Source organism: Aquarana catesbeiana, linkage group LG04, assembly GCF_042186555.1.
Source record: "Aquarana catesbeiana isolate 2022-GZ linkage group LG04, ASM4218655v1, whole genome shotgun sequence".
NCBI lineage: Eukaryota > Metazoa > Chordata > Amphibia > Anura > Ranidae > Aquarana > Aquarana catesbeiana.
The window spans coordinates 488,835,194-488,861,706 of record NC_133327.1 but is presented as its reverse complement, the minus strand read 5'-3'; the positions used below and the strand labels follow the sequence as shown (position 1 = coordinate 488,861,706).

Genomic DNA, 26,513 nt, shown 5'->3' with positions numbered 1-26,513 from the left:
TGCTGCAGAAAAGTGCTCGGGGAGGGTTTTTGTTATCTTAACTAAACGCTTCTAGACGCAAACGCGGTAAAACGCGGCTAAACGTGGCATGCAAACACGGCAAAACGGGCATTTCTAAACACTGGTTTCAGCTTTTAAAAACATGTGTTCAGCATAGTTTGCACCTGTGTCTCGTGTGCATGGGGCCTTGAGGTGGATCCTCACCCTCCCAGTGAACTCTGCTCCTCTCCACAGCACTGATACTGGGTTACTGTTTTTTTTAATGAATTCACTTTTTTTATGGCTTAAAAGACTCGGCCCGCCCCCAACTTCAGGAATTTGCCTAGGCAAATGACACGGTTCCTCCTGAGATGCACGACGTGCAGTCCCATGCAGTAAGGAGGGGCTAGAGGTACCTACACCTGGAAGGGTCAGCAGCCGTCAAAGGCAAGATGGCGGTGCTGGACATGTGCAGCGGCTGCAGAGAGAAGGATCCCAGCAGCTCAACGCTGAACCCACTGGCTAGGTGAGTATCCTTACTGTGCCGAACACAGTATCAGGTAAACGGGGAAAGACTGAAGTTCTCTAAGTATTTGGGACAGAAAGTGAAGTAAAATATTCCCAATGGGATAAACAGCAGTAAAAACATATCTAGTCTAAAATAAAAAAATATGTGATTAACAGGGATAAAATCATTTTTCTTCACTTACTGAAAGAAGGAATTATGAGGGTTGCAGACCCCAAAAGCAAATAACCGGATTTCCAACAGACACTTATTAGCTTACTTCAAAACATTTCCTTCCTTGAACTGCATTCTAAACTCAAAGACTTAAAGTGTATTTCCACATTTGTAGCCAAATTGGGATAACACCTACTTAATATTTGTTACATGTGCCCATTTGCACAGCAGAACTTTAAAAAAAAAACCAAAAAACAAAATTGCAGATTACCTGTTTAGATACTCTGTTCCAGTCCCTCCAATTAATTAGGTATTCTTCTTTGATTATGAGGGGGCAGGGAGCAGGGTTTGCCATAACTAACCCTGTCTGCACTGTGCAGGCAGATCTTTATTATCATTTGCAAATAGATTTTAACACTATGACCTAACAAAGGGTTAAAGATGTAGAGACTGGGCTTCTAACATTGTATGGTAATGAGGATAAACTTGGGACAGGCTCAGTTTAATAATGTTCAAAAAACCTTGCAGTCAGACATGACACCTTCCCCTGAGAGAAAAACTAAAAAAACATTTAAAACACATTTTTTGTTAGCCATGTTGTACGAATGGGAATAGATCAGCATAGTATAGGGTTTTCTCAAAACTGGCTGCCAAAGTAGAAATGCACTTTATAAACCAAATATGTTGTTGCACACATTCCCGTAATGTCAAAATGTTAATCTTTTTCTTGTACATACACTATTGGCAAAAATTTTAGAACAGCGCCACTTTTCCAACTTATTGAATTCAAGCAGTTCAAGTACAGTGAATAACCTAAAATGGTACAAAGGTAAGTGGTGCTTAAAAATTGAAAAAAAAAATTAAATGTTATAATGTTAAATTGACTGCTTCCCATACCTAGGCTTCCCTCAAAAGGGAAGCAGTTATACCAGGATGATGGCTGCAGCCATCATCCTGGTATTGTACCTTAGAGTAGGTGATGGGTTTTCTGTTAAAAGTGATCGAATAGCTCTACAGCTACCCAATCACTTTAACAGGGGGTGGAAGAGGGTTTCCTTTCCATCACCACATTTCCCAGACTCTCCTGCCCCACTTCCATTCCCTCCCCCCTCTGTGATGTCAGAAAGAAAATGACAAGGATTTCATCACTTTCAGTTTTGGTTGCTTGTAAAGCAGCCGATCAAAACTATCTTCGTTTGATCGGCTGCTTTGAGGCCAGAGTAGAGTTTGAGGGTCTCTCTATAAAGAGGACCTGTCACTGCCCATGCTATCACAAGTGATGTTGCTCATAGCAATAGCAATAATGGTGATAGCAATAAAGTTCAAGGAAAAAAAATGTAAATAAAATAAATAATGAAATAAACAAAAATTGAAAGCTCCTTCATCCCCCGTGCTCATGCAAAAACGAGAACAAAAGGTCCCACAAATGTATATGGTGATCGCACCACATAAATGAAGAGGAATCGTCGTTAACATCAGAGTGAGAGCAACAATTCTAGCGCCAGACCTCCTCTAACTTTAAACTGGTAAACCTGTAAAGCCTTTGGATAATTTAAAGCAGAGTTCCACCCAAATTTTGAACAATATCTGTATGTATTCTCTTCCTGGCCTAGATGCTGACATGCCGTTTAAAAAAATTTAAATCGCTGTAATTACCTTTTATTTTTCTATTCTTCTTTGCACTTCCTGGTTCTCCTCCCGTGGGAGTAGGCGTGTTTCTAGCCTCTCCCAGACTCCTGGGAGCTAGTCTCAGGCTTCCCAGGATGCCACTGAGCATGTGCGGGAACGAGCGGTGAATGCTGGGAGCACAGCATTCACCACATCCAGGAAATAAATGCTTGTGGGCTTCAAATGCCCACAATGAAGATGGAAACCGCCTGCAGTGAATAATATAAGTTATTCTTTCCAACGAAATCTGACACAGGCGGACTTATTACAAACAATATGTGAGTATGTAATGCTGAGAAGAAAAGTTTGTGAATGAACTCAAAAAAAAAAAAAAAACGATAGATAGGTGGACCCCCGCTTTAATGTACTGTAGTGTTTTTTTTTTGCCATGTGCAATTTTATATCTATTTACTCAGCATAACATCTTTTATATTTTACCAAAAAATTGGGTATTATATTGTGTTAGTGTGCCTAAAATTCACGAAAGCAAATTTTTTCCTGAAAATTTGCATTTGATGAACCACTGCACAGATATTGTGTGACATAAAAAATTGCAATATCCAACATTTTATTCTTAAGGGCCTTTAATTTCTGAAAATATATATTGCTTGTGGGTTCTAAGTAATTTTCTAGCAAAAAAGGCAGGTTTTTACATGTATGTGAAAAATATCAGCATTGGACTTTCAATTAGGAAAAGAAAGTGGGACAGAGACAGGACTGGCAGACCAAAATCCACCAGAATCAGAAGACAAGTTTCTGAGAGTCAACTTGCATGATAGGCAGCTCATAGGACAAGAGCTTCAAACATCAATAATTAAGAAAGCCTCACTTAAAGAGGAACTACAGCCTGCTCACATAATTTGCACATCTGTGCCATTCTAAAGCTTCCCTCCAACCACTTTGCATATTATTTTATATATATATATATATATATATATATATATATATATATATATATATATATATATATATATATATATATATATATTATATAAAAAAAAAAAAAAGTATACAGAACAGGCCTTCAGTACACTACTCAGCGCCAAATTGTACCACCACTCTTGAGTCTCCTTCTCAATTTCTAAAGGCAGAAAATAATTATATGCGATATATATTAATAGCAGTGATGCTATAAGCCCATTAATCCTTTAACTGTATCAGGAATCACGTGAGGTAGCAGCCGTTTAAAGTACAGTAATAGGTATTACCATACAGTACAGTAATAAAAGGATCAAAATAGAGAAACATACAAAAAACAGTCTTAATTAATAAAACAGTCCAATGTTAAAACAGCGCTAATGCTGGATAAGTGTCCAACTCCACAGAAGAGTATATTCTCAGTTATGATGATGTAGCAAAATGAGTCTATAGTGGTGGGTGATCCTAGGTAGTGGATTGCATGTGCACCCTACACCAACTCCCAGTCTTCACCACGTGAGGAACTCTTTCCCCAATGGGGTTTAAACTCACCAAAACGTTGAAATAAATCAGCCTTAATCAATCATTTCCTTCAACCAGACTCCTATCATCATCTTAGAAGGCAGGCAAATGTTGTACTCCAAAGGGGTTCATAAAAACACAGAAATGCTTAAAATGAAGCCCTCCAGTGTCTTTATTATAAGCTTAACTGTGGATGTGGCTGGCCACACTGACGCCGTGCTTCTACTGCAACAAGCCAGCTTCATGAGTGTGTCCCTGTGAGCCACATCCACAGTTAAGCTTATAAAAAAAGACATAAGCGTGCCCCCTTGTCCTCTGTTGACCTTAAAGTGAAGAACTGTTTACCATGTTAAATATATGGACCACATATGTATTTATACATGTTGATAATATCCCCCCCTCTTCTCAACAGAGAGTAAACTCAGCTAATTTTTCCTCAAAGCTGAGCTCTTCATGTCTTTTATTAGTTTGTTTGCCCTTCTCTGCACTTTCTCCAGTTTCCCAATATCCTGCTTATAAACTGGTGCCCAAAACCGAACTGCATATTCCATATACATCACAATACAGAAAAGAATTTTGTAAACCCCAGCTAGGCATTGGATGCTATTATTAAGCCTTTGATCTACCAGAACACCCAGATCCTTTTCCACCATTCATTCCCCCAGTTGCACCCGCCCAAGTGCATAACTTTACATTTATCAACATTAATCCTCATTTGCCACACAGTTGCCCAACTAAACAGTGCATTGAGGTTGGCTTGCAAGTTTGATAAATTCTGTAAGGATGTTACCGTATATACTCAATTATAGGTCGATCCGAGTATAAGTCGAGGCCCCTAATTTACAACAAAAAACTGCGAAAAACGTATTGACCCGAGTATAAGCCGAGGGTGAGAAATGCAGCAGCTACTGTAATTGGAAAAAGAGGGTCAACAATGCCCATCTGGAGCTGTATACCCCCCTGTGGCCTGTGCATGTGTCCCTGTGTCCTGTGCATGTGTCCCTGTGCATGTGTGACCTACCTGTGTCCTGTGCATGTGTCCCTGTGTATGTGTGCATCCTACCTGTGTCCTGTGCATGCCTCTGTGTGCCGCTCTGCACCGATCAGGGCGTGATAAGGCCATTCTACTGTTCAAAAGCCGCTCCGCCTCCTCGTTCGTGATAGGCAGAACACTCCATTTCCCAGCAGTCAGCCTATCATGGACATTCTCTCATCCTCATACCACGACGAGGATGAGAGAATGTCCGTGATAGGCTGTACACTGACTGCTGGGAAATGGAGTTTTCTGCCCATCACAGACGAGGAGGAGGCGCGGCTTTTGAACAGTAAATGGCCGCCGAATGGTAATATCACACGCTGGCCGCCGTCTGTCTACATGACACGCTGATCAAGTAGGCAGACGGCAGGGACTCAAGTATAAGTCGAGGGGGGCACTTTCAGCCCAGAAAAAAGGGCTGAAAATCTCGACTTATACTCGAGTATATACGGTATTCCACTGCATAGCTTGGTGTCATCTGCAAAGATTACATAGGTGAGGTTGAAAAAAGACAAGTCCATCAAGTCCAACCTATAAAAATTGAAATGGTACTTTTAATCCCAGACCCTATATTATTTATAAATAGGGTTGCACAGATACCACTTTTGTAAGACCAAGTACTCGCCGATACTGATTCTTTTTTTGTTAATGTCATGCGACAGTGGTACGTGTCAGAAGTTTTTATATATATATATATATATATATATATATATATATATATATATATATATATATATATATATATATATATATATATATGATATATATGATATATATGATATATAGGGCTGCGAAAATTAACGATTAATTCCTCGATTAATCGTTAATTTTTTTGATCGGTTCTCACCTCTCCATCGGCTTCCGGGTCTTCAGGGAGTTCCGTCGGAGATCCGGTGACGTCACGGACATCGACGTCACCGGACTCCAGCCCCCCTCCTCCCCCAAGTGCCTCCGTCTGCTAAAGAAGGGAAGGGGGGAGGAGTCCGGTGACGTCGATGTCCGCGACATCACCGGACAGCCTGGACAGTGTTGGTAAATATGGATGTGGTTAACTAGGATCATTTAGTGAGCTAAGTTTAGGCAAATTTGATAACCTCCGTTTTTAACATTGTTGTCCTTGGAGGCTGATAAGCTGTGATATTTTTGCCGTGTGGGTCGGCTTCTGCTGTTGCCATGATGGCGGCGCTTGCTTTTGATTGACGTGTGACGTCCTAGCCATGCCCCGCTATGTCCGGCTTTGGCCGTTGCCATAACAACGGTGCTATTTAAATAGACTGTAGGGTGACGCCGTAGCCCCACTGAGGAAGTTCTGATTGAAGTAAAGTAGTTGGATCTGTATGTGCGTTATAATTAATCGAAATTAGTCGATTAATCGATTAAAAAAAAAATTGATTAATCAAACACGAAGATTTTAATCAGTAACAGCCCTAATATTTTATAATGCTCTTTTTTTGGGGGGGGGGGGGAGTGGATGGTGTCAGTGCTTATTTTATTTTACAACTTAACTTTGAAATATATATATATTTTTTTAAGCCTTGTTGGGGAGGGGGCTTTGGTGAGATATCAGGGGTCTAAACAAACCCCTGATATCTCCCCTTTGGGGCAGGGAAAGGGACTGAGGACACAGATTCCCCAGCCCATTCAGCTACACTGAAGATGAATGGACAGGAGACAGCGGCTCCTCTCCACTCATAAACTGAAGCATTGTAAACACAGTACGAAGGCGTGAATATACCAGTAAGAGGATCCCAGAGTGATATTTAAAGGCTGGATATTCCTTTATAATTTGAGGCTGGATATTCATAGGTTTAAGGTGAGAGTTCTGAGAGCACATAACAGTTGTGTGAAGGCACGAAATGAATACATATTAGAGACACCTCTAGCATGAAGAACTATGTGGATTGCATGTTTTTGGGACTTGATTTAGTACACCAATTTTGCACATTTATATTATATTATTGTTTGTGTTATTTTATTACTGCGCAAGATCACTTGTTATTAAAACACAGTACGATGTTTCAGCCATGAATGGACAGAGTCCGTGATCATGGACTCTGTGCATTTGGAAAAGGAAGGAGCCGGTAAATGACAGATTTACCGGCTCCTTCCTCCGCTTTCCATCCTTAAAGATCCGAGACATGGGGGGGACTAGGAGCACACAGCAAGAACCTGGGGAGGACATGCAGGGGGACCCAGGAGGAGGATACATACTCATGCAAATACTTATCAGCACCGATACTAGTATCGGTATTGGTGCAACCCCATTTATAAATACATTAAATAGTAAGGGTCCCAACACTGAACCTTGGGGTACAACACTAATAACTTTAGACTATTAAAATTATGAATCATTAACCACTACTCTCTGAATTCGGTCTTTAAGCCAGTTTTCTATCTATTTGCAAAGATTTTTCCAAGCCTTACACATTAGCCGTGTACCTTCAGCCTTGATCCTGCAGAGCAGGTGAGGAAGGGATTTTAGAGGAGGAACAGAGTAGATCACGCTAAAGAGAGCCCTCTGAGTCACCAGAGCATCCACTGCAAAAGCAAGAGGATTCCTGGACCTTGAGATAAACATTCTCAGTTTGTGTTGAACCAAAAACCTAGGTGAAGTTCTACGAGCCCAGACACTGAACACTGATGAAATCTGCTTGAAAATATCCCACGCCTGGGAAGTGCATAGCGTACAGTGCAGACACATACCAATGTAACATTCTGCCCAAGCCAGGATCTAATCACCTTCGCTTCAAGCTGTGAGACTTCTGTTTTTTCCCTGATGTTAGATATAAGCCACTGCCGTAGCATTTCCAAATTAAATCCTATTATGGATTACCTAAAAAAACTCTCAGGTCCAGCACTGAGGGGATAAACAAAATGTTCAGAGCTCCAGAATACTGATCAGGAGACAAGCTTCCTCTGGTGACCACATCCCTGCACTGAGAATATACCCAGCCTGACTGGCTGGCATCTGTTCCAAGAACCTTTCAAACCAGTGGAAGAAAGGATTTGCTCAACTCCAGCTTTGTACTTGTGCTCCACCAGGGTATGCCTAATTTTGTGGCACAGGTGAATGCAACAGCCCAGTGCCGGCCAGCCTCATGCTGTCAGAATGTTGTGTTGCAATGGTCTAGATTGACATTGGGCATATAGAACTGTTAAGAAAGAGGCCACCATTAAGCTTAGAACCCTCATGGAAAAAAGGAGGGTTGGCAGGCTCCTGGGCTCTAGAGTTCGAATGTGGAAGCAGAGGGGGTCTGCAGTCTATTGTGGAAGGAAAATTTAGGACAGGGTTGTGTCCAGGCCTATGTACTGCAAGCAATAAAATTAATTCTAATGCTTACTTCTGAATATTTAGTATCCATCTGAACTTCTGTAGGGTCTAGATAATTTGTTGGACATTGGCTGATAAAGCCTTTACAGACTGATCTTCCAGAAGAAGCTAGGCCACATATCCCATTATGGGGATGCTCTGAGAGTGAAGAAGAGCAAAAGAAGGGGCTAGCGCCTTGGTGAAGACCCATGGATCTGTGGCCATGCAACAAATTGGTTATGTTGTGTGCCCACTGCAAAAGGCCAACACCTGTTAGAAGTGTGAACTGGAGAGTGTTAGGTAGAGTGCAGGAAATAAATCCCCTTAAAGAAAGTCTTTGCACCGGTGACAGGCATACCTCCTAGAGGGTTTTCAGGGACAAGCTTCTATCAGTGGGTACAGCACAGCCTGTAAAGTTTTTTGGCTGACTCACACGTTACAACAAGAGTTTCAGTAAAGCCCAGAGCTCAAGGTCACAGTATAGGCCAGTCCTACTTATTCCTTCACAGTAGAGTCGAGCACATATTCCATGGCAATGTTCAGGATCAGACAGACAATTTGGAGAGCTGCCAATTGAGCTCCTTCAGGCTCTGCAGCAACTGTAGAAACATTCTAGAAGAAAAAGAATCTTCAAGTACAAAGAATATAGGAAAAATGTTTGCTTCTTTCAGAGGAGAGAGAACTGTTCACTAGCAAAAATCCCAATGTATTGTACCTGAATGATTTCATCCTGTGTCTCCTAAATACTTCCAGTCCAGGCCAATTCTGACATTTTTCACTAATGTTAAAATCAGATTTTTTTTTTTGCTAGAAAAATTGTTAGAACCCCCAAACATTATATATGTTTTCTGAAAGCAAAGGTCCCGGAGAATAAAATGGTGGTTGTTGCAATTTTCTTATGTCGCACAATGTTTGCACAGCCATTTATCAAACTGGCAGGAAAAAATACACTTAAATGCAGTTTAGTGCACACCAACACAATATGTGTGTATAATGCCACCTTTATTTTTTTTTGGTAAATATAGAAAAGATATTACGGCGAGTAAGTAGATACTCAACGTGCCACACATGCCCATGGAACTACAACAAACTATAGTACCCAAAAATCTGAATGGGTGACATTTTAAAAGCCTTTACAGGTTACCAGTTTAGATTTAAACATGAGCTCTGGTGCTAGTATTGCTCTCACTCTGACAGTCAAGATGATACCTCACATGTGTGGTGCAATCACCATTTACGTATGCGTACGGGACCAACATGCGCATTTGCATATGAGCACTGGGGACAGGGGTGCTTTCATTTTTTAAATTATAATTTTATTTACTCTTTTTTTTTCTTTTTCAACTGTATTGTTATCACAAGGGAGGAACAACATCACTTGTGATAGCATGGGCAGTGACAGGTACTCTTTATTGAGAGATCTGGGATTCATTAGACTCTTGATCTCTCCTCTGCCCTCCAAGGCAGTCAATCAAACCAGTACAGGCCCGAACAGGAGAAATCGAAACCAGGAGTGGCGTAATACACGTCACTTCTGGCTTCATTCGTCACAGAGGAAGGGAAAGAATGGATGTTCCTCCTGTCCTCTGTCTGCAGCTGGCCTGACCAAGTGCAATGGTCCCATGTTCCATGGTGAAACGAAAGAGCCCAGGAATGGCGACAGGAGGTGGCTGGGCCCCTCCCACACCCTGCAAAAGTGATTAAATGGCTGTAGGAGGTGCTTGGAACAGAGTTACATGAAATCCCATCGCCATCTACAAATTGATACCAGGATAATGGCTGCAGCTATGATTCAGGTATAACCACTTGTTCCTAAGGACGTACAGGTACGTCCTAGGGATGAGAAATAACTAAATGTACAATTAAATCCCAACTCCATGCAAAACTCAAAATCAGCCTGTATATTGGCAATAAGTTACCTTTCCTCTGTGCCTTTAGCAAAAATATATTCTTGAGACAAACAGTGATGTCCTCTTTCAAAGTCATGGTTTCCTTGCACTTTAATCCTTATTTTCCTGTCTTGTGACCAAATGCATTTGCCTGCTCTTGATCTACACAGGAACTGGCACCCCATACCACACCTTCAGTTCTCAGCGCTGTTGTACTTGACATAAACGTGTCAGGCCAGTTGTACACAGGCGTAATACTACTGAGGTTTACTCAGGAACCCGATGACAAAGTCCATGAGCAAAAAAACTGTGTGTAAAGACTTGAGTAATGTTGAGTAAAGGCAAGTAAATGTGTGCAAGTATATAGATGAGTAAAAATTTTTTTCAGTGCAAGTGTTATCATATACTCATTTATACTCGCATAAACATGCTTACAGACAAGTAAACACGCGTATAAGAGTAAATGACGGCACTAAAATGAAAATTTTCTATTTTTTTTTACTGCTCTGTACTCAACGCTGTATTACTGTGCACAGTTCCATTAATACAGGGTTGGGTCCAGAGCAGTGAAAAAAAAAAAATTTTTTTTTTTTTTACATTTGGAGTGCAGTAATTTATTTGCATACACGTGTATAATCGAGTATATTACAACACTGGCAATGAAGAAGAATTTTACTCAATTACACACTGATGCACCTTTACTTGCCTATACAGTACTCAACATTATTCAGGGATGTACACAGTTTTCTTTACTTACGGCTTTTCTGTCAACAAGTTCCCAAGTAAATCATTACACTCATTTACAACTGGCCTTAAAGTATTAAGATGTGCAGCATGCCAGCCATTTTCCAAAAAGTAAAAAGAGAAAAACGGGCAACTCTGAGCTTAGACTGTAAGCATTTAATAGAGTATAAGTACAATAAAAACTCACATAAGAGGTGTCACTAACCTTTTGTGATGGATGTCCGCCCATGCTATATGCTGTTCCTGGGGCTCACATAACCTTTTGTGATGGCTGTCCTGGCCAGCAAGATGCTGTGGCGTTCAAGTGAGATCGAAACCGAGGGCTGAACACAGCTGGAACACAGCGTTGGATGCGATGGCGTCACTGGTGTGCATGCGACGCATTTTGGAGCATGCGCACTAGGGAGATGTACACAGTATACACTCCTTTTTCAATCAACTCCCTAGTGTGCATGCTCCAAAACGCGCCGCGAGCAAGCCAGTGACGCCATCGTGTCCAACACTCCGTTGCAGCTCCCTCCACCCCTCAGTTTCGATCTCACTTGATCGCCACCACGAAAGGTTATGTGAGCCGCGGGAACAGCATAGAGCACAGATGGATGCCAGCGTCGTAAACGGGACTAACACGTGTCTGTTTACCGATACCTCCATAAATGCTTACAGTCTATGCTCGGGGGCGCCTGTTTTTCTCTTCTTTTCCACATGTTTGGAATCTGCATGGGTGCCCCCAGGGAATGCGGCTATCCGTGGGGGCACTCGAGAAGAGCAGGAGCTAGGAGCACTACTGAGGGATCCCAGAAGAGGAGGATCGGGGCCACTCTGTGCAAAACCCTTGCACAGAGGTGGTGGTAAGTATGACAGGTTTATTAAAAAAAAAAAAAAAACAAACACACACACACACACACACACACACACACACACAACCTTTACAATGTGACCAAAAGATAGCAGATGTAAAGCAATCCATCTAAACTGAAACTTTATCTCATTAGCCTGAACTGCTGCTTGCTCTCTTAGGCAGAACAGATGATATGATATGAAGCCAGTGTATTAGAAGGGTTAAACAAAGAATTGCCTTCTATAGAACTAAAAACATTTTTTTCTACACTTACTAGCATTAATGGTCAGTATGAGAGATCCTGCCTGTTTGCCTCTAGCACTGGCCCGGTAACAAGTGTTTCAGCTGGGGAGCAGAGAAAGATCCAAACAAGCTCTCCATAGCTCTGGACAATTTGGTTACAAGGCATGGCAGTGCTAAGAACAAAAATATTTAAACAGAGTAGCAGCAAGCCAGAAGAGAAGATTAAAAAAAAAACAAAAAAAAAAAAAACTATTTTCTCTGTTTTTCATTGGAAGACAAAAGTCTGTTCTAGATAATCCACCCTGACATCTCAAAGCAGTGCCACAATGGGGTGGGCAAGTAAACAGAAGGGAAAATAATGGTTTTAAAAAAAAAACTACAGGACAAACTGGCTGCAAAACTTTACATTGGCTGATACTGCCACATCCAGCATATAATATGGAGTCTGTATGAAATCAGCTGATACTGCCACATCCAGCATATAATATGGAGTCTGTATGAAACAGTAACAGAGTGGCTGCCTTATAAAAATTAGAAATTTAATCCTGATGGTAGAATGCCCAGGATACACTTATTGCCCTGCTTAAGTGTGCTGTAACTGGAAACAGTTGTTCTTGGTGCTCGATGGCATACATTTGGACATTGGATTGCTCGATTGAGCACGAGATAGTAGAAAACACTGCAAGGTCTTTATGTGGGCCCTTTACAATTAAGAGCAGGTTGTCTGCCCTATGTAACTTGGCTGTGGACTTTGAGAACTCCTAAACTGTCCCTACTATATCCAAGGCATGTAGGGCCAATTCCTTAGGGTGTACTGTTTTGGGACACAGTGACAGAAGCATCGAGTCCCCATTCAGGTGAAAGGCAAACACCTCTTATGGCATAAAGGACAGTCCTAGCATCCAGCGTTACTATTTTGTAGCACCATAGTAGAGAGAAATTAGTATATAAAAAGTAAAATACAGCCATCAGTATAAAACTAAAATATAGTATATAGATAAACCTACCCATCTATGTAAGATATTTTAGTTTTATATTGATGGCTGCATTTGACATGCTTTTTATATACTAATCAATCTCACACGGCAGCCAACATTTTTTCAAAGGTACATTTTGCAGCTTATTTTGTTTCTCTATCTACCCGTAGCTCGTATATGGCTAGTCTTTCACAGCAGACCTTTTTAAATGTTCTGCCTCACTTTTCTGAAATGTGACCTGATGGTCTGTATTACCTTTCTAGGACCTACTGAGGGTCACTGATATCTAACCTGTGAGCGTTTCCTTTTTTGGACCATCTGTTCTGTACAGTGTGCTCTGTATTTCCTCACAATATCTTTACTAGGCGAGTAAATATGGCCCTTTTACATAGTGGCGTGTACACTGAATTAAGCGTTTGGGCTTTCCTTACATTGTGGAAATAGACCCCACCCTTTATCTACCTATAGGTTTTCATTCTTAGATGCAGTATCTTTTTAAGCACTACTTGCACTCACTCTTGGTCCTAAACTATTTTAAGATAACCTTCCTGATGTTCAGCTCTGCTTCACTTCCCATATTCCCATAGTATGGAACTACCGCTATGTGGGACTTATTTTGGTATGTGTAGTATGCATAGACCAGTAATAATTTTCTTTTTTTTTGATTGGATATTGACTTACTATTTATGTCATATCTACATTTAGACATCTTATGGCTTAGTAGCTCGCTCCCATGCTCGCCCGGCAGATGCTACTTTTGGGGTCTCCATGGTAAATATCAGCTGTTTCCATCTGGCCTCTGGAGTAATCCCAGCAATCATATATAATTCTGTATATAAATAGTATATTATATTGTATAATAGGTGCTATTGGTATTATGATGTATGTTCTTTTTGATGTTTATAGAATCCAGCTCCCTCAAATAGACTCCTGAAGAAGCGAGCGACCACAAAACATGGTCCGTCAGACTACATGCACACTTTCATATAGGTTTTACACCTAATGGTGCCAATGACATCTACTGCGTTGGTGTAGTGCAGTTGTATAGAGGGCTAAATATATGTCTTTTGTAATTTTAAATCCAGTGTTATATCTGTACCAAGTAACATCCTCTTGCCCCTCCATTTTTCCTGTTTAAATACAGTTGTGCTCATTAATTTACATACCCTGGCAGAATTTATGATTTCTTGGCCATATTTCAGTGAATATGAATGATAATCCAAAAACGTTTCTTTCACTCATGGTTAGTGTTTGGTTGAAGCCATTTATTATCAATCAACTGTGTTTACTCTTTTAGGCTCGATTCACATCTATGCATGTTGCTTTTGAGCGTTTCTGCAGTGTTTTTTGCGGTGCTTGCAGCGTTTTTACAGCGTTTTGCTTTTTTTTTTTTTTTTTTTACAATTTTTTTTAATACTGTATACAGTGTAAAAAAAAAAAAAAAACGCAAAAAAGCAAAACGCTGTACTTGTGTTTTTGATACTGGTCCATTGAATTCTATTACATCCAAAACGCTGCATTTTGCATGAAAAAAAGTCCCTGACCCTTTCTAAAAATGCAGAGGCACAAAAATGCATTGATGTGAACATGTTCCATAGGAACCCATGTTAAAAAATTCCCATGCATTTCTGAAAAATGCATCAAAAAACGCATTAGTGTGAATGGAGCCTAAATCATAATGACAACAGAAACTACTCAAATGACCACTCCAAAGACATGCTGGTAGGTTAATTGGCTTCTGTTCAAAAAAATTGGCCCTAGTATATAAAGGTGAGTTGGGGACCTTGGATTGTGGGCTCCTTGAGGTAGGGACCGATGTGAGTGTGCAATGTATGTGTGGAGTGCTGCGTGAATTGGTGGCGCTATATGGGTACCTTAAATAAATAGGGATGATTGTAGACACACACCCACACTCACTCAGGTTGAACTGGATGTACTGGTGTCTTTATTCAACCTTACTATGTACGACCCAGATCAAAAGTTTACATACCCCAGTTCTTAATACCGTGTATTGCCCCCTTTAACATCAATGACATCTTGAAGTCTTTGGTGGTATTTGTGGACGAGGCTCTTTATCTTTTCAGATGGTAAAGCTGCCCATTCCTCTTGGCAAAAAAGCCTCCAGTTTCTGGAAATTCTTGGGCTGTCTTGCTTGAACTGCACGTTTGAGTTCTACCCAGAGTGGCTCAATGATATTGAGGTGAGGAGACTGAGATGGCCACTCCAGAACCTTCACTTTATTCTGCTGTAGCCAATGACAGGACGACTTGGCCTTGTGTTTTGGATAATTGTCATGTTGGAATGTCCAAGTACGTCCCATGCACAGCTTCCTGGCTTATGAATGCAAATGTTCTCCAGTATTTTTTGATATCATACTGCATTCATCTTGCCATAAATTTTGACCAAATTTCCTGTGCCTTTGTAGCTCACACATCCCAAAACATCAGCAATCCACCTCTGTTTCACAGTAGGAATGGTGTACCTTTCATCATAGGCCTTGTTGACTCCCTTCCAAATGTAGCGTTTATGGTTGTGGCCAAAAAGCTCAATTTTGGTCTCATCACTCCAACTGACTTTGTGCCAGAAGGTTTGAGGCTTTTCTCTGTGCTGTTTGGCATATTGTAAGCAGGATACTTTGTGGCATTTTAGTAGTAATGGCTTTCTTCTGGCAACTCAACCATGCAGCCCATCTTTCTTCAAGTGCCTCCTTTTTGTGCATCTTGAAACAGCCACACCACATGTTTTCAGAGAGTCCTGTATTTCACCTGAAGTTAGTTGTGGGTTTTTCTGTGCATCCCGAACAATTTTCCTGGCAGTCGAGGCTGAAATTTTAGCTGGTCTACCTGACCGTGGTTTGTTTTCAACAGAACCCCTCATTTTCCACTTCTCAATTAGAGTTTGAACACTGCTGATTGGCATTCTTAAGTCCTTGGATATCTTTTTATATCCCTTTCCTGTTTTATACAGTTCAACTACCTTTTCCCACAGATCCTTTGACAATTCTTTTGCTTTCCCCATGACTCAGAATCCAGAAGCGTCAGTGCAGCACAGGATGAAAGATGCAAGGGTCTGTCAGGAGTCCAGAAACTCACTGACCTTTTATAAACACACACACTAATGAGAAGCAAACAGATCACAGGTGAGGGTGGTTACCTTTAACCACTTGCCGACCGCCGCACAGCAATTTACGTTGGCAGAATGGTACGGGTGGGCAAATGGGCGATCGCACAACCCCTCCGCTTGCCTACAGCGGTCGGATTAGTTAGAAGACTAATCAGTCCTCAGGTCACGGCCAATGGTTTATGGCCTGGACCTAATGATCGGTTCTAACAAATGAAATCTTTCCCCTGTCTGTGTAAGTGCAAACACAGACAGGAGGAAGTGATATCTCTCCTCGTGAAGTCTTTTTGATTCCAGTGAGAGGAGATTGGATGTCTTACGGTGAGTTGCACAACACTACACTAACACCAGTACACATAGGAACACTTGCCATCCCTGTTAGGGCAGTTAGTAGTAGGCCCCGTTAGGTCTAGGGTATCCCCCTAAACCCCCCTAATAAAGGTTTAACCCCTCGATGGCCCCCCAGTTAACCCTTTCACCCCCTGTTGCCAGTGTCACTAATAGATCTTTTTTCTGATCCCTGTATTTGTGTCACGGGTGACGCTAGTTAGCCAGTTAGTTGATTAGTTCCACCGTCAGGTTTTTATAGCATCAGGTAGCCCCAATATATTACCTAATAAAGGTTTTATCACCCTGATTGCCCCATAGTTAACCCTTTCACGTTGTCACCAGTGATCACTGTATTAGTGTTACGAGTGACGCTGGTTAGTTTGTTTTTTATAGCATCAGGGCACCCGCCGTATATTTCCCAAAAAGGTTTAAACTCCCTGATCACCCGGCAGGTGATATCAGTAAAGTTTTAGCGTCAGTCAGGGTCTGCGTCGCCCCAGGCAGCGTCAGATTAGTGCCAGTAGCGCTAACACCCACACACGCACCATACACTTCCCTTAGTAGTATAGTGTCTGAACGGATCGATATATTTGATCTGATCGTAACTATATTAGCATCCCCAATAGTTTAGGGTTCCCAAAAATTCAGCGTTAGCGGAATCAGCCCAGATACCTGCTAGCTCCCGCGTTTAGCCCCTCCGCCCAGCCCACCCAAGTGCAGTATCAAGCGATCACTGTCACTTACAAAAACACAACACACATAACTGCAGCGTTCGCAGAGTCAGGCCTGATCCCTGCGAACGCTAACAGTTTTTTTGGCAGCATTTGAATCAGTCGCTGACAGTCAGGAGCTCTTTTTCCTGTGAGTCTCACTAGTGTACCAGTAAAATTAGAGATTAGGATGTCAAAACGAAGGTACACTAGTGAAGAGGCCTATACGTTTCTGAGCATGACAGACAGTGAAGAGGAAGTCACCTATGGCGGCACAGTGGTGTAGTGGGTAGCACTCTCGCCAAGCAGTAAAAAGGGTCGCTGGTTCTAATCCCAACCACTGACACTACCTACCTGGAGTTTGCATGTTCTCCCTGTGCCTGCGTGGGTTTCCTCCCACACTCCAAAGACATGCAGGTAGGTTAATTGGCTTCTGTCCAAAATTGGCCCTAGTATATGAATGTGAGTTAGGGACCTTGGATTGTGGGTAGGGATCGATGTGAGTGTGCGATGTATGTGTGGAGCACTGCATAAATAGACGGCACTATATGGGTACCTTAAATAAATGATATAATAGATGAGCATCTTAATGATACGCAATGTGCAATTGTGTATAGGGACAATTGTAGACACTCACTCAGGTTGAACTGGATGTACTGGTGTCTCTATTCAACCTTACTAACTATGTAACCCATCTGTCAGATTCAGGCTCAGAATACAAACCAGTAGACAGCAGCGGCACCCTGACAGATAGCTCTGACGATGGAGTCGTGGTCCCTGCCAAGGTCAGGCGTACCCAACCCCGTTCTTCTGCTGCTGTTGAGGTGCAAGAAACGCAGGAGCAGAGAGCCAGTACTAGTGCCACTCATCCTTCTGGTGAACTGGCAAGCACCAGCGGCCTAGTACACCCTGGCTGTAGTCAAACCAGCACTGCAGTATCACATGGTGATGTGGCGAGTCCCATAAGTACAGTTTAAGCTGGTGAGGTGGCTAGCACAACTAGTGTCCCGCAGTCGCCAAGAAGACAAAGACAGGCCCGTTGAGCCCATAGTGCCCTTCCCACTGCATTTGCCAATCCTAATTGGGAGCCCACCACTTCTGTAGCACCCGTACTTCCCCCATTCACTGGCCAACCCGGAATTCAGGTGGAAACAGTTGATTTTACGTCACTAGATTTTTATTCGCTGTTTTTCACGGAAGATCTCTATAGATCTATTGTGGACCAAAGCAATTTGTATGCTGGTCAATTCATCGCTGCTAATCCCCATTTGACTCTTGCCAGGGAATGGAAACCTATTACGGTTTCCGAATTTAAGACCTTTCTGGGCCTATCCCTCATGGGCATAACTAAAGAGCGAGTTGCGGTCATATTAGTCCAATGACCCAATTCACCATATGCCCGTGTTCTCTGCCTCCATGGCCAGGGCATGATACGAGCAGATCTTGCGGTTCATGCACTTCAACGATAATGGATTCTGTCGTCCTCAGGGTGACCCTGGATACGATCGGCTCTACAAAATTCGGCCCCTCGTAAACCACTTCAACCAACAGTTTGCAGCCTTGTTTACTACCGATGAGTCCCTGATTAAGTTTTCTGGCCGCTTGTCTTTCAAACAGTATCTTCCCAGCAAGCGTGCCAGATATGGGATCAAGATGTATAAGCTCTGACAGGGCCACAGGCTATACATATAGTGTTTTGGTTTACGAGGGAAGAGATAGTCATGTAGAGCCGGAGACCTGTCCAGATTACAAAGGGAGTGCTGGTAAGATTGTGTGGGACTTGGTGTCAACCTTATTCGGAAAGGGGTACCACTTGTATGTGGACACTTATTACACGAGCATGCCACTTTTTAGTCACTTGTTTGATCATGGAATTGGCGCATGTCGGACCGTGCGATCTAATCGCCGGGGCTTACCCCAGCAGCTTGTAGATTCCCATCTTAGGCTGAGGGAGAGAGCCTGCTTGAAGTTTAATAATTTGCTCGCTGTGAAGTGGAGGGATACTCGGAATGTTTTCCTTCTGTTTTCCCTTCAAGCAGACACAACGGTCCAAACTCCTACAACGACTGGTGTTGTGGAGAAACCCCTCTGTGTCCACGAATATTTAACCTTAATATGGGAGGGTTGGACCTCAATGACCAGTTGTTGGCGCCGTACCTAGTTGCCCGTAAGACCAGATGCTGGTACAAAAAAAAAAAAACCCCAAAAAAACAAAGTATCGGTATACTTATTTCAAATGGCTCTGCTAAATGCTTATGAGCTATACAAAGCTTCATGGACGAACTGGATCCCTCCTTAAGTTCCAGGAAAAGATCATCACAGCCCTTCTGTTTCCAGACAGTGCTGTGGCCCAACTTCCCAATCCAAATGCAGTAAGCCGGCTGCATGAGAGGCATTTTTCGTATGTCATCCCTGGTACCCCTACCCAACGAGCCCCCAAAGAAAATATTGTGTCTGTAGAAAGCGCGGATATAGGTGTGACACACGCTATTATTGTCCCTTCAGGGCTTTGCATTGGTGAATGTTTTGAATGCTACCACACACTAGTGGGGTATTAGCGTAAGGTACAGCACTGCACAGACTAGGACACACCTTCACAGGGTCTCCAAAGATGCTGTCGCATTTTGAGAGACCCGAATCTGGAACTGAAACGTTACAACCACTACAACCGTTACAGTTACAAATAAAATAAGTGTAATAATATATATATATATATATATATATATATATATATATATATATATTTTATTCATTTCAGGTACTTATATAGCGCAGTCAATTTACACATCGCTTTTACATATACATTGTACATTCACATCAGTCCCTACCCTCAAGGAGCTTACAATCAAGGGACAATTTAGACAGGATCCAATTAACCTACCGGCATGGCTTTGGAGTGTGGGAGGAAACCGGAGTACCCAGAGCAAACCCACGCAGGCACAGGGAGAACATGCAAACTCCAGGCAGGTAGTGTCATGGTTGGGATTCGAAAAAGTGACCCTTCTTACTGCTAGGCGAAAGTGCTAACCACTACACCACTGTGCCACCCATTATATATATCAGCAAAAATTGTTATTTTATTGTTCTCTCTCTCCATTGTTCTGCTCTTTTTTACTGTATTCTACAATGCAATGTTTTATTGTTACTATGTTTTAACATGTTTGCTTTTTCAGGTATAATTCTTTTATACTTTACTGTTTACTGTGTTTTATTGTTAACCTTTTTTTTTCAGGTACGCCATTCAGCTGCAGCACTGATTTATTTATCTTGACAGCAACAGCGTTTGCTCCCACGATACGTAAATCAGAGACTCCAGCGCTGTAGGAGGTGATTTCACCACCACAGTTAAAAAAAAAAAAATGGTGCGTGTATGCCCATCATTAGAAGTGGGTGGATGAAGGGTGGTATTCTAATAGTGCATACCCACCGACCAATCTCTTTTTTTCGTTCAGCCCACAGGCTGCATGAAAAAAAAGAATATTACAATGTATGCCCAACAAGGACCAGCAACGTACTGATATGTTACTGGATTTTGAGTGGTTTACCAGAATGATGCCTGCAGGTTTAGGTATCATCTTGGCATCATTCTTTTCAGCCAGCGGTTGGCTTTCATGTAAAAGCAATCCTAGCAGCTAATTTGCCACCAGACTGCTTTTAAAAGCAGTGGAACCCCCCCAACTTCCATGGTTTTCTCGGGCTCTCCTGTCCCAACAGGGAACCCGAGAATGCAGCCGGTGGTTCCGCCAGCTGACCATAGACCAGAACAGCTCCAATCATTTCTATGGCCTAAGAAACCAGAAGCTATGAGCATTTCATAACTTAGGTTTCGCCGGATATAAAAATGCCATTGGGAAATTGGCAAAGCATTTTATCACACCGATCTTGGTGTGGCCAGATGCTTTTGAGGGCAGAGGAAAGATCTAGGGTCTAATAGACCCCAATTTTTTTTTTTTTTAAAAGTCACTAAGTATTGCTATCATATTTACCATTCCCTGAGATAACAATAAAAATGATCAAAACAAGGAACAGTTTAAAAATAAAATAAAAAAGCAAAATAAATAATAATAATAAAAAAAAAAAAAAAAAAAGAAAAAGCACCCCTGTCTGGTGTCATATGTAAACAGCAATTGTAAATTCTGTAACGCCCTTAAAAAGCCTGAAGGCGGTGATTGGTTTTCGGGGGTCCTGTACACAGCTAGGCTCCCAAAAAGTTTCACACATGTGGTATCCCAGTACTCAGGAGAAGCAGCTGAATGTATTTTGGGGTGTAATTTCACATATGCCCATGGCATGTTTGAGCAATAGATCATTTAGTGTAATTTTTTTTTTTTGGTCCTTTTTCAATCACTTGTGACAAAAAAAAATATAATATTCAACATGCCTCTCAGCAATTTCCTTGGGGTGTCTACTTTCCAAGATGGGGTCATTTGGGGGGGGGGGGGGGGGGCGGGTTGTACTGCCCTGCCATTTTAGCACCTTAAGAAATGAGATAGGCAGTAAAACTAAAAGCTGCGTAAATTGCAGAAAATGTACCCTAATTTGTAGACGCTATAACTTTTGCACATACCAATAAATATACGCTTATTGACATTTTTTTTATCAAAGACATGTGGCTGAATACATTTTGGCCTAAATGTATGACAAAAATTAAGTTTATTGAATTATTTATTTATTTATTTTAACAAAAAGTAGAAAATATAATTGTTTTTCTAAATTTTTGGACTTTTTCATTTAATTAAAAATAAAATAAAAAAGCAAAATAAATAATAATAATAAAAAAAAAAAAAAAAAAAGAAAAAGCACCCCTGTCTGGTGTCATATGTAAACAGCAATTGTAAATTCTGTAACGCCCTTAAAAAGCCTGAAGGCGGTGATTGGTTTTCGGGGGTCCTGTACACAGCTAGGCTCCCAAAAAGTTTCACACATGTGGTATCCCAGTACTCAGGAGAAGCAGCTGAATGTATTTTGGGGTGTAATTTCACATATGCCCATGGCATGTTTGAGCAATAGATCATTTAGTGTAATTTTTTTTTTTTGGTCCTTTTTCAATCACTTGTGACAAAAAAAAATATAATATTCAACATGCCTCTCAGCAATTTCCTTGGGGGTGTCTACTTTCCAAGATGGGGTCATTTGGGGGGGGGGGCGGGTTGTACTGCCCTGCCATTTTAGCACCTTAAGAAATGAGATAGGCAGTAAAACTAAAAGCTGCGTAAATTGCAGAAAATGTACCCTAATTTGTAGACGCTATAACTTTTGCACATACCAATAAATATACGCTTATTGACATTTTTTTTATCAAAGACATGTGGCTGAATACATTTTGGCCTAAATGTATGACAAAAATTAAGTTTATTGAATTATTTATTTATTTAACAAAAAGTAGAAAATATAATTGTTTTTCTAAATTTTTGGACTTTTTAATTTAGATCGCAAAAAATAAAAATCGCAGAGGCAATCAAATACCATCAAAAGAAAGCTCTATTTGTGGGAAAATAAGGACGCAAATTTCATTTGGGTACAGCATTGCTTGACCGCGCAATTACCAGTTAAAGCAGAGCAGTACCAAATTGTAAAACAAGTCATTGAGCAGCCAAATCCCCTGGGGCTTAAGTGGTTAATAGCCATTCAAACCCCTTTGTGTCAACTTGTGTGCATGTTATCAGGCCAAAATCACCAGGGTATGTAAACTTTTGATCAGGGTCATTTGGGGAGTTTCTGTTGCCATTTTGATTTAGAAAAAGTAAGCACAGTTGATGGATAATACGTGGCTTCACTCATGGCTAACCATGAGTGAAAGAAATGTTTTTGTATTATCATTCATATTCTCTATAAAATGGTCAAGAAATCAAATTCTGCCAGGGTATGTAAACTTATGAGCACAACTGTACATGACTATAAGATGTTGGTACCAGCTATTTATTCATTCTGAGAATTTGACCTTTTTTCCACAAGAAACTGAATAATTGACATGGTAGTGTGGGTCGAGCTGGTTTTTAAATAGTGACAGTGGGTGTGGGGAGGAGATCCACAACCCGCAGTCACAGGGAGGGGGGTGGGGGTCGGGTGAGAGCTGCAGATGCTGGGCATGTAACATGTTCCAAAAGGTGAACTTGTCCTTTAAAAGGAAAAACATCAGACTTCATTAAGGAGTCAATCTACCAAAAACTGTTATTTCGGTCACTGGCCTGTTTAAATTTTTAAGGAGCTCCTTTGGCAAGATTTCACAGGTCTCCTTTACTACAATAAATAGTGAAAAAGTCGCTCTCTTTCTCTGTTATGATGGGAGGAGAGGATGCTGTAAAACTCCATTGTAAAGGGGCTGATCAGAATTGGAAACATGAATATCTACCCACGTCCATAAAAAAATGAGAGTGCACAATTCAACTCACTAGTGTGAGAAATATCAGTTCTAAGTGATCTGTCCATTAAATCTAAACCTATGAGAATAGAAATATAGACACTGCTCTGCCCCATCTCGTTTCTGTAAAGTGCAGCCTTCACGGCTGACATCCTGATGTTGGATTTAATATCTCGTGAATCAATGACCAAGCATGCATGGAACAAGCAAACAGCCCAGTCCCATTCTGTATACTTGTTCCAGGTTAGTGAAGCCAAGATCAGGATTAGTGTCTGGGACATACGCCTCTATAAACCAAAACAGTAGTCGCAACCCCCATATTTTGTTCTCACAGGTCCCCTGTAAGAGTTACTGTAAAATTCAATTCGCAAAGGCAAATGCAGCTTTACACTATAAATACTTTTCACAAAGACACAAGATTAGGAAAACATATGTACCGTTCCTGGTAAATGACTTCTTTCCTGCTTGCCATTCTGTGTGCTGTTACTTTTTAGCTTTTTCTTCTTTTTCACATTTTCCTTGTGCTCTTTTTGTTTATTTTGAACTTCAATTAGGACAGAAATGAAACTGTTCTTTACTTCTTTCTCAAACTCAAGCTCATCTCTTAAGGCCAGATGCTGTACCAGTTCCTCTGAATAATTCTTAATGGCAATCTCAATTTCCTCCAGAAGATCATTTAGCTCTGTAACAGTCATCTGCTTCACCCCTTTGCAAAGAAGACGGCAAAAAAAAAAAAAAAATCAAATTACAAAATATGCATACAAACCCACATTACATCCCAATTCTTTTCAGGAACGTGCAATTTGTAGTACCATCGTTTTACTGCACAAAAATGGACACACGTTTGTTTTTGATTGCCCCTGTCCACTGTGTTGCGTTTGAAAATGTATGTATGTGTGTATATATATATATATATATATATATATATATATATACACATATATATATATACACACACATATCTACACACACATAGATAGATAGATAGATACACACATATATATATATATATATATATATATATATATCTATCTATATATATCTATAGATCTATATATATATAGATATATATATCTATATATATAGATCTATATCTATATCTATATATCTATATAGATATAGATATATATATCTACAGTGGCTTGCGAAAGTATTCGGCCCCCTTGAACTTTTCAACCTTTTGCCACATTTCAGGCTTCAAACATAAAGATATAAAATTTTAATTTTTTGTGAAGAATCACCAACAAGTGGGACACAATTGTGAAGTGGAACGAAATCTATTGTATATTTTAAACTTTTTTAACAATTAAAAAACTGAAAAGTGGTGCGTGCAAAATTATTCGGCCCCTTTACTTTCAGTGCAGCAAACATACTCCAGAAGTTCAGCGAGGATCTCTGAATGATCCAATGTTGTCCTAAGGCTGGGTTCACACTGGTGCGACACCACAGCCGTCCTACTTTGGATCCGACTTTGCCCTGCGACATAAAGCCGGCATGTGTCCGACTTTCAATGAACGGGGATCCGACTTGGATCCCCGCCAATGCCCGGCATTGTTTGGTATTAGGGGGAACTCCGCGCCAAATTTTAAATAAAAAACCGGCATGGGTTCCCCCTCCAAGAGCATACCAGGCCCTTGGGTCTGGTATGGACCTTGAGGGGAACCCCCTACGCCGAAAAAACGGCATGGGGGGTCGCCCCCAATCCATACCAGACCCTTATCCGAGCACGCAGCCCGGCCGGACAGGAATGGGGGTGGGGACGAGCGAGCGCCCCCCCCCTCCTGAACCGTACCAGGCCGCATGCCCTCAACATGGGGGGTGGTGCCTTGGGGGAGGGGGCGCGCTGCAGCCCCCCCACCCCAAAGCACCTTGTCCCCATGTTGATGAGGACAAGGGCCTCTTCCCGACAACCCTGGCCGTTGGTTGTCGGGGTCTGCGGGCGGGGGCTTATCGGAATCCGGGAGCCCCCTTTAATAAGGGGGCCCCCAGATCCCGGCCCCCCACCCTATGTGAATGAGTATGGGGTACATCGTACCCCTACCCATTCACCTAGGGAAAAAGTGTCAATTAAAAAAAAACACTACACAGATTTTTAAAGTAATTTATTAGACAGCTCCGGGGGTCTTCTTCCGACTTCGGGGGTCTCTCCGGGTCTTCTGCCGGGCTCCTCCGCTATTTTCTGCTCTTTTGCTATAGCGGAGGAGCCCGGTCTGCTGCCTTCTTCTCTTCGGGGGTCTCTCCGGTTCTTCTCCGCGCTCTCCGGACCTTCTGCCGGGCTCCTCCGCTCTCTTCTGCTCTTTTGCCGCTCTTTTGCTATAGCGAAGGAGCCCGGTCTTCAATCTTCTGCCTTCTGCTCTCTTCTCCTGATGTTGACACGACGCTCTCTGGGGCTGGAATGCACTCTGAGCGCTCCGCTCTGACTTATATAGGTGGTGACCACGCCCCCTTATGCCGTCACAGTCCCTGGGCATGCTAGGACTATGACGGCATAAGGGGGCGTGGTCATCGGGTGATGACCACGCCCCCTAAAACGTCACAGTCCCAGCATGCCCAGGGACTGACGGCATAAGGGGGCGTGGTCACCACCTATATAAGTCAGAGCGGAGCGCTCAGAGTGCATTCCAGCCCCAGAGAGCGTCGTGTCAACATCAGGAGAAGAGAGCAGAAGGCAGAAGGCAGAAGATTGAAGACCGGGCTCCTTCGCTATAGCAAAAGAGCGGCAAAAGAGCAGAAGAGAGCGGAGGAGCCCGGCAGAAGGTCCGGAGAGCGCGGAGAAGAACCGGAGAGACCCCCGAAGAGAAGAAGGCAGCAGACCGGGCTCCTCCGCTATAGCAAAAGAGCAGAAAATAGCGGAGGAGCCCGGCAGAAGACCCGGAGAGCGCGGAGAAGAACCGGAGAGACCCCCGAAGTCGGAAGAAGACCCCCGGAGCTGTCTAATAAATTACTTTAAAAATCTGTGTAGTGTTTTTTTTTTAATTGACACTTTTTCCCTAGGTGAATGGGTAGGGGTACGATGTACCCCATACTCATTCACATAGGGTGGGGGGCCGGGATCTGGGGGCCCCCTTATTAAAGGGGGCTCCCGGATTCCGATAAGCCCCCGCCCGCAGACCCCGACAACCAACGGCCAGGGTTGTCGGGAAGAGGCCCTTGTCCTCATCAACATGGGGACAAGGTGCTTTGGGGTGG

At 42.1% G+C, this 26,513-nt stretch overlaps 1 protein-coding gene across 3 annotated transcripts in view; it reads right to left on the bottom strand.

The window, feature by feature from the left end:
* Positions 1 to 26,513, bottom strand: part of FEZ2 (fasciculation and elongation protein zeta 2) — a 335,869-nt gene that overhangs the window by 168,130 nt on the left and 141,226 nt on the right. For all 3 annotated transcript variants that reach the window (XM_073627652.1, XM_073627653.1, XM_073627654.1), the window contains one exon: positions 23,762 to 24,030. In XM_073627652.1, coding sequence (XP_073483753.1) covers positions 23,762 to 24,030 — 269 coding nt within the window. The remainder of the gene's footprint in view (positions 1 to 23,761; positions 24,031 to 26,513) is intronic.